Genomic DNA, 9432 nt, shown 5'->3' on the forward strand with positions numbered 1-9432 from the left:
TTCTAGTGTTGGTTCTGGTGTTGGTTCTGGTTCTAGTGTTGGTGCTGGTGTTGGTGTTGGTTCTGGTTCTAGTGTTGGTTCTGGTGTTGGTTCTGGTTCTAGTGTTGGTGCTGGTGTTGGTGTTGGTTCTGGTTCTAGTGTTGGGTGTTGGTTCTGGTGTTGATTCTGGTTCTAGTGTTGGTGTTGGTTCTGGTGTTGGTTCTGGTTCTAGTGTTGGTGTTGGTGCTGGCAGTGAGAGTCCCCTGGGACCAGCGGTGACTAACCAACCAGCATGCGGCCACACAACAGCACCGCGTGGCAGAGAGCCGGACGGGTCGGTGCCGGCACGTGACCAACAGAACCGGTCCTCACGAGGGTGGACCCACAACCTCGCCCTGATACGCTCTCGGTAGCTCTACAGGGAGAGCAGCTTACCAGCAACGCCACTGCGGTGGAGTGGTATGGTCAAGGACAGCCGAGCGAACAGTATTACGACGAACGGGTGATCGTGGCATAACTTGTTTAGACGGTCATCAATCTGAATTCAGCTGAAGGGAGAAGGGAGGTGGAATAAACAGAGACTTTCTAATGAGACACAGCACTCAACGAAACCTCCAATGGGGCGTCTGAGTTGTCCCAGTTGGATTCTACGCCGCTGCATGTTCCTGTATGGGGCCTTGTGATCCTTAGCTTAATAAAAGGGAGGGTCTAGGCCCCGCTCTGATTGTGTGTCTGGCTAGTTCCGGTAAGGTTCACATCTATGTGGGATTCATTGTGCTGCTGTGCCATCAGGCGAAACAGTTGAACTGACGTTCAGCATCCTGAGGTGAATTTCCAAACCAAATGTTGTTGTTTTTTCAAGTATATTTTTTTGGGCTTTTTTATGCCTTTAATGCGACAGGATAGTGGAGAGTGACAGGAAGTGAGTGGGAGAGAGAGAGTCGGGGTGGGATCTGGAAAGGACCACGGGGCCGGGAATCAAACCCGGGTCGCCGGCGTACGGTGCAGGTGCTTAGCCAGTTCCGCCACGGCTGGGGCCTCCAAACCAAATGTTAACGCATGGAGAGCACTGGGAGCTCTCTGGTCAGAGAGATACGTCCCCTCGTCCTACGACCAACGCAAGCCCACATTTCACCTGGGTGACTGACTGATTGATTGATGGGCCCGTCGTTAAAAAGCCGATTTACAGTGGGAGGACCGGGCTGTGGCCATGGCAACAAACAAAGAAACAAGCTGTTTGAACGGTCACATCAAACTAATGAGCAATAAAGCGCTCCTCACTCACACTCGATCTGATTGTGTGGAAAAGTTCAGAATGTTGAATACAAACAGCGATAGTACCAAAGATCCTTGATTACTAGCTCCGCTTTAACCCTCTCTGTTAGTACTCTGTGGTGTGCTTCATGCAAGGAAACAGAATGGCAAAGTGCATGAAGCCATCTGATTGGTTGCTGGGAGAGAATAAAAAGGTAGTTTATTGGTTCATTGACACCATCCTGATTCATCCCTTCTATTCAGAGAATTGGAGATGCAGGCCAACGAAACTCAATACACTTAACGGCGGAGCGAGGAAAAAGGTGGGGCTCGCCCTGCCAACTTTATTTACTTCCTGAGTGTACAGGACTTAAAGTGGAGGAAATTCGGAGGGGGAATCGGAAGGGACGGGATTGGTCAGTGCGGTGGGGTGGGGTGGGCGGGGCTTGTACTTACGACTGACAGGCGAATGCCATGCCGCAGATGGGGATGCAGCGAAAGACGCCGTCCCAGCGTACGTACCGGACCAGCTCGAGCCAGCGGCCAGAGAACAGGCCGTGCTTGAAGGAGGACAGCACCATCTAGATCACAGGGGGAGGGAGGGGGAGAGGGGGGGAGAGCGGGAGAGTTACAGGACGCACCAATGTGGGGTTGGGATGGGGGTGGGGGGGGAGCACAGAGACAGAGAGAGAGAGAGAGAGAGAGAGAGAGAGAGAGAGAGAGAGAGAGAGAGAGAGAGAGAGAGAGAGAGACCCATAGGAAAAGGGGAAACCGGTGGGGGGCAGAGGCCAGGCCCGTCCATAGGGGCCTAAACAGAAAAGAATACAGGTTCTCCGGAAGAAAAGAATACAGGTTCTCCGGCAGGCTGAACCAGAGGGGGAAAAAATCAACAAACAGACAAAAACTTCCCAACACCTCGCCATATCATATGTAATGTAGACTAGACGAAAACATCGGTCAGCTGTGTGAGGTCTGGTAACTCTGAAACACCTTTCCTGATCCTGCACTCAACGCATCCTAAGATCAACCTGAATCACAACGTCCAGGTATCTGCAGGACCAAACAATGGAATGCAAACAACAGAACAGATGAACAAACAACAACACAAACAAAACAAGATGGACACAGTATGGAAGACGAGAGGCTTCTGAGACATCACCATCTGGCTGCTTTGTGTGTATGAGTGTGTGTGTGTGTGTGTGTGTGTGTGTGTGTGTGTGTGTGTTGGGGGGGGGGGGGGTTGTGCCTATTGACACCTGTCATTCACAGCAGCATCATTATCATCTTCACACAAATCATGTCTCTCTCATACCCACACACACACGCCACGCGCACAATCGCACACAGACACACACCCCAGAATTAATGAAATAGGCAAAATCAATCGAGAGGCTTTAAACGGCGCTGAAGAGCACGTTGGAAGAGGAATGGCAGAGTAGTAAAGAGCGTTGGCTTCGGTGGTCTAGCACCCTGCCGAAGAGAGAGGACAGCAGGCAGGGTCAGGGGGGTCATGGGTTTACTTACGGGTGGCAGCAGAAGGTGGTTGCAATGATGGGCAGGCACTGAATGACACCCCTCACCCGCCACAGGTGCACGCGCTCCAGCCAGGAGCCAGAGATTAGGCCGTAGCGCAGCGAAGACAACACTATCTAGAAGCAGAAGAAGCAGCGCATCCGCCGGTGGGGTGGGGTGGGGTGGGGTGGGGTGGGGGGGGTAGTTTGGGAGGGGTGGGAGAAGAAGGAGGACGGGCAAGGAGGGGGGGTGGGAGACATATTAGGGGAGGAAGGTTAGTGCCCAAGACGGGCTAGTCTGAATTCGGGCATCGTGGTGTGATCGGCCCACACACACAGTAGGTGTAGGGGCGACCTCCGACAGCAAGGAGGCGCTGTGCAAAAATAACACCACACTACTACATCTGAAGGAGGTAGCAAATAAGGTGAAATAACAGCTTGGGAATTAGACGGTGGAATATTAGTGGTGGTGCATAAATATGCCGTGGAGAGGTTTATTGGCTGTGTGGTGGCTGGCAGTGGCGGGAGATTATTAGGCCTGTTGGTAATGCCTTTTCCAGGGACGGCTGGCCGGAGCGAATCTGTGAGACACAGCAGAGCACGGACAGAGGCATCAGCAGAACGGGCAGCAGCAGGACTTACAGCTGAAATCTGACCAGCGGTTCATGCTCGTTATTACCCCATTCATTTCCTGTGACGGAAACGTTGGCACCCAAATTATTGTGGAGCCAATTATGGCTCCAAAAGGCAAGAACACAACTCTAGTTTGAGCCTTCTGAGTAGCCGTACTTTTGTGGTCATGTGATGTGGATTTAAGGGCAGTGGCTCCAGTTTAGACAGCCAGACTGTGTGTGTGTGTGTGTGTGTGTGTTTATATAAACACACCACACAGTGTACAGTGTACACATTCAACAATATCACAATGAACTCAAACAGAACAAAGTCAGCATCCAACATCCTGTATGCATTCCGCTTACCACACAGAATCCAATACTCTATATTCTTCTTAAGCATACTGAGCCTAAAATCAACTCCCATACAACTTAAGTACAGCCAACACCAAAAACAAACACTTAGCCATATTCATTTTGTCATTACTGTGGATAGGATACTTGACTCCAAGGCAAATAGCAGACACTTGCACAAACAACACTTTAGTCGGGCCTTTGGATCCTTATAGACTTTGGCTACGTGGACAGACTCAGGGACACACATAAAACAAGTGTGCTAAGTGCTAAGTGTGCTTATGTAAAATGTAGATAAAGGGAGAAACCACACACTTTGCTTACAATTAAGCTAATGTAAAGAGCTGACCTCTTCAGGGATGCCGGCCACAGTGCCCCCTACAGCCCTGGAGGCGACTCACCGTGAACATGAATAGCGTGTAGAACATGAGGGCCATGGCTGAGAAGGACTGGATGGAAGACATCATGTTCCGCTGCAAACTCAGGGGCAGAACCACCAACAGGGACACGGACACCAGGAGCAGAGCTCGGAACCCGCCGGTCACCTGAGGAGAGGCAGAGTCAGGTCTGAGTTTTGGAACATTCTAACAAAAGATTCCATTCCACAACAACTCATGTTGAATTCAGAGCCCTACGATGAATGAACCCAGATATTCTTTACAACGTTAATTTTTCAACATTCTTTTATGATGAATCCGAGATCACATGGCCACAATGAAGTTATAACACACAGTAGAGGAAGCAGAAGGTATATTAACATTATTTTATATAAATAAGTATGAAATAAATAGTATGAAATAGTTTGAATAGTATGAAAAATAAACCAAACAATAAAATTACAAAAGAGTACCAGGGGTCTGTGGACAAACTATCAGAGGGGTATTTCACAAAGGCAGAATTAAGACATCCAAGATAAGTGATAAAGCAAGTTTTGACATAGCGTTGTCTGGTCATCCTAGCTCAACTCGTTTCACTAATGCCGATCCAGGATGAGTAGGAGCGACAATGTCAAGCCAGGTGTATGTAATTCAAGATGTGTGCGCGTTCTCGTTTCTGCTCCAAAGTGCCCACGGTTGGAATAAAAAAAGACGCGGAAAATAGCATCATTCACACAAAGTGAACAACTGCTTTTGATATAGACTAACAATGAAGTAAAGTTATCCTTTTTGGAATGGGGAATCATGGCTATTTCTGGCTAAGCAAACAATGAGTAGGCTACCTAGGACTATGTTAATAATTATAAGGCTATCACAATTAAAATAATAACCATATGGTAGTAGGCAGACAATCTGTTTTGTTTTGCGAACAAATACATTTATCAAATAGTTTATAAATGGAATAAAGATTAGATAAAAATTAGCACAGAGGTCTTATGTGAATGACAGCTAGCTAAACCAATAAGACAACATAATTACCATTAGAATTAACTTAGCTTGGCTGTTAGCCTGGTCGGGACCAGGCTAGGTGCAGAGAATAAATCCCCATGGTAACTTATGTGCCATCTCTTTTGTGAAACCAAGTCAAGGCTAAATTCATCCAGGATAACCTAAAAATCCCAGCTTAATCCCTTATCTAGGTTTTGTGAAATACCCCTCTGGTAGACAAGTAGAGAGATCTATAGATTGGTGGACGGAAGAGAGTAGCCTACAGATGTAGAGGCAGATGCAGAGCATTATGTAAAGTACAGGTCTGGCTTTCCTACCTGCAGGCCAAGCAGCTGAGCAAAGAAATTGGAGCCCAGATCAGCAATGACCACATAGAAGGCAATGCACGTCCCCAGCATCAGACCGATCATACTGCACCAGGAACAGATCCACAAGGGGAAGAAGCAAATGACTGGTGAATTACAAACAACGTACTTGTGTATGTGTGTGTATGTGTGTGTGTGTGTGTAAATAGCATACCTCAGTTCTACCAGAGCTTTTCCGGGTTTTCCATAGGCATGAAAAGCTGCAAAAGAGAGCAAAATAAGATAATAATAATAATAATAATAACAATAATAATAAAGAGGTTTGCAGATGTTAAGCACCAGTGTTCAGTACTGGTGTTACCGTTACTGGCTCAACATAAAACAGTGCATTTTTTTAATCACATTTAACTGTAGCTCCTGTTACCACAGGTATTTTGAAATGAATTACAAAACGCTATTGTCAGAGGTGTATCCTAAATATAACTTCCCAAGGGTCAGTTTCACAGATATCAATCGATTTTTTTACCACAAGAAGGAACTTCATTTTGCAAAGTTCTGGGTTTACTAGAGAAAATAAATTGTTGTTCTTACTTTACGTATATTTTGGTACATCCATATATCCATCTATTCTGATGCTACTCTACTCTATTCATGTATATTCTCTACTCAAAGTCTCATATATATCTTGCATCATACTGGAGATTGGAAAGGAAGTAAGAGTTGAGAAACATATTTACACTCAGGGTGGCTGCCTGCAGACTTTAGAAAGGATTTACTATCTAATGTAGAATCGAATTGAAAAACACTGGCTTGTGAACAGGGTTGTAAATTAACTTGAGTACATCTACCAGCCACTGACAGATGAATGGTTGTATTCATCAGTCACTCTATAGTAAACCATTACCTTTGTGTCTGAAATGCACCAGCTACATTCATATCTCTCCAGCATTTGGCTGGTGGTACTAATTTCTGATTGTGAATACAACAAATAAGTAAGGGATAATGTATAGAACGCCGGTCATTATTGGGAAAATAAGTCCCGACAGGGCGAACCGGACCCCGATGCGCCAGCGGAGGGGTCTTGCTTCGCCCTGAAGGGACTTATTTTCCCAATAATGACCGGCGTTCTATACATTATGCCGCTTATTATACGGCTACTTGCCAAAACGGAAAAATAAACTCCACGATATGTCTCTTTACATTTATTTGTTACCCTTTCGTTGTGGCTTTTGCTGAGAAACAAATAGTTTGCAACACACGCTGAACTTGAATCAAACGTTCTTTACAACACAGCTGATCAACCGTATGCCTTCACTTTTGAATGGAAATCCGTTGCCATTGACAGCGGTCATTATTTAGAGGTCCTTGGACAAAAATAATGACCGGTAGAACTTTGGGAAATCCCATTCAAGTCAACGGAGTGTTCTACTTGCATTGTGAAGAGCCGTGTAATAATAAAAAAAAAAAAAGATGATAACCTATGACACGCCACACACTTCTATGTCCCTTGAGGGATGATCTGTAGAGGGGCCATGATAGGCATGTGTGCTTTTCTCACCTAGGCCAGCATAGGTCCTGCGTTTGGTGTTGCTGGCAGAGTGGACCAGAAACATGCAGGACTGATGGGTCATCCAGGAGCAGAAAAACAGCAGGAGAGTGCCCAACACTATGCCACACTAGAAAGGGAGGGAGAGAGAGAGGGAGAGAGAGCAAGAGAAAGAGAGAAAAAGAGAGGATACAAATTCACAATCTTTAAATCTGTTCTGCTTTAATTCAAATAGGAACCAATAAAATGTGTTAAAGTGTACAGATGAAGCACACAGGATGTTTGTCAGTTCTATGGTAACAGCTGTTAATTTTCTCACCCTTAACACAAACACCTGGGACTGCTGGTGCACTGACAGGTATAAGGATTTTAAAACATGAGACACTAAAAATAAATTACAGCCTATGAAAGTGCACAACAACAGATCATGATTTCATTCGTCCCACGTTCATGTATGTGTGTTATTTCAACCAAACAACCTTCAAAGGCGCTACCACAGTGCAAATTTCCATGTTTATCTTGAGTACAGGAAAACAAGGGCAACCCACGGGTTGACGTCATATGTAGGTAGCGAGATAAGGTATCATAAAGCGTGAATGTATGGATTCTCAGGTGTCACGTTTACTATACTATCAGTTAAGTCATATCAGCAGGTGAGCACAACTTCCCTTGACCCAAATTATCCACTTTACCTGTTTGAAGCAGAAAGGCATAGTCAACACGCTGACTCCAACGATGCTGTTGACCACGTTCATGATCAGACCCCAATTTGAAGCTGTCATTTCGGCAGCTTTGTGAACTCCCAGCCGCGGAGTCCGAGAGTTTTAGTAGACAAATGCCAGCGCTGAGCGCTGGTTATTTTTTACTTCCAATAAACTGATAAGGGATTTAATTCCAACCCAATCCTGTCCGTCCTCCCGTTTTCGAAATCTGTATCCTTCTGAGAGAGGTACTGACGTGGCGCTATGAGAAGGAGGCAAAACAGACCACATCATCAAGACACGAGCCATACCACTGGCAAAAAAGTAATGGACAGGATGATACTATCTCAAGCATCGAAAGCAAATGTTATCCGGTCACAAACACTAAGGTTAGATAATGCTACCTTCATAATAACGGATAATAAACCACGAACTTGCCAAGTTAGCATTAACTAGCTATCCATTGTTTGTAGCATTGTAGCTAGCTAGCAAAAGTTTTAACACATACCACGTCTTGAAGTCTGTTCGTAAAATTACCTATGTCACCATCGGGGAGCGTTTCTCCATAGACACAGTGATGCGACCAAATGAACTAGAACATTTTAGAGCAGTTGTATATTATGTGAAGTTTATGTTATATTCATAATTTCAAAAAGAATTGAGTATTTAAAATAACTTCCTGAATGCGTAACCAGGAAGCGCTGGTGCTAAAAGCCTAACTGCAAAGCAAGTACACCACCATCAACAAATCCACTAAACCGTGGGGACGAGACTTTTTGCTGCCCCTAGCGGACTGGAAGGGAAATACATTTGATGAATGACCTTTCACACTGAATCAATTCAGGTCTTAGAAGACCTTTTCAATTAGACTCAATTTTATCATTATAGTGGCATTGGATCAGACTTCTCACGTGAATACAAACTCATTCAATTTAAGATTTTAAGATATTGCTTTTTTCAAAGAACAATGGGGGATTTGTCAATACAGCAAGCCGTATCAGTGTCCGTCTTTCATCACTGGACTTTAACGTGAACGAAACCCAATGTTTTTTTTTTCTTTTTCATCTCTGCCGAGACCTGAGCAGCAGGAAGGGGAAACAGGAATGCCAGGGGGTGCAAGGGCGCAACAAGAGCCCTGTGGAATCCTGACTCTGGTACTGCTTTTCTGTCGCTTACACCCGGACGGGGAAGCAAGAGGTTGTGACCACTGTGCTCTACCCAGGCACGCATGGTCTCTTGGGGCAGGATCAGGATCTTTTGATGGGCAATTTGGAGGGGGGGTTGTGGAAAGAGGTTGTGTGTGTGTGTATGTGTGTGTGTGTGTGTGTGTGTGTGTGTGTGTGTGTGTGTGTGTGTGTGTGTGTGTATGTATGGTTGGGGTGGGGGTGGGGTGCGGTGGTGGTGGTGGTGGGGGGGGTACTGGAAGGTACAGGAAAAGCCTGGCTATTGTGCTTTGCTCGCTCGCTAACAAAACTGACAAGTCCCTTGATTGGCCACAGGGCCTTGTCCCTTCTCACCTAATCCTCGAAGATTGGAATTAGGCCTGTGCTATGCAGTGGGGTCCCTTAGGGGTGTGTGTGTGTGTGTGTGTGTGTGTGTGTGTGTCTGTGTGTGTCTGTGTGTGTGTGTGTGTGTGTGTGTCTGAGTGTAAGGGTTGAGTGGTGAAAGAGGTTTGGGGGGGGGGTGTACGAGTGGTTTGAGGACTGCAGGAGGGCAGATTGCAGAGCAGATTTGAGGGGAGGTGGTGGTGGGGGTCCTCCAAGCTCCAGATGAAATTAGACACAGG

The 9432-nt window shown here is 45.9% G+C and overlaps 1 protein-coding gene across 8 annotated transcripts in view; it reads right to left on the minus strand.

The window, feature by feature from the left end:
- slc38a10 (solute carrier family 38 member 10) overlaps positions 1-8360 on the minus strand; it is a 45322-nt gene extending 36962 nt beyond the window's left edge. For 5 of the 8 annotated variants that reach the window (XM_076297943.1, XM_076297945.1, XM_076297942.1 and 2 more), the window contains exons 1-7: positions 8155-8360; positions 7638-7908; positions 6958-7075; positions 5614-5659; positions 5412-5505; positions 4111-4254; positions 1690-1814 (exon numbers count right to left, since the gene is read on the minus strand). In XM_076297943.1, the coding sequence (XP_076154058.1) occupies positions 1690-1814; positions 4111-4254; positions 5412-5505; positions 5614-5659; positions 6958-7075; positions 7638-7727 (617 nt within the window). In that variant the 5' untranslated portion in view covers positions 7728-7908; positions 8155-8360. Of the gene's footprint in view, positions 1-1689; positions 1815-2757; positions 2883-4110; positions 4255-5411; positions 5506-5613; positions 5660-6957; positions 7076-7637; positions 7909-8154 lie in introns of all 8 variants that reach the window. The other 3 variants (XM_076297939.1, XM_076297940.1, XM_076297941.1) reach the window with 3 other exon arrangements.
- Positions 8361-9432: the final 1072 nt, after the last annotated feature.

This window comes from Alosa pseudoharengus, unplaced genomic scaffold, assembly GCF_046254945.1.
Source record: "Alosa pseudoharengus isolate Yale_2024_CS ecotype anadromous, Long Island Sound unplaced genomic scaffold, YU_APseudo_1.1 YU_APseudo_1.1_scf_21, whole genome shotgun sequence".
NCBI classification, from domain to species: Eukaryota; Metazoa; Chordata; class Actinopteri; order Clupeiformes; family Clupeidae; genus Alosa; species Alosa pseudoharengus.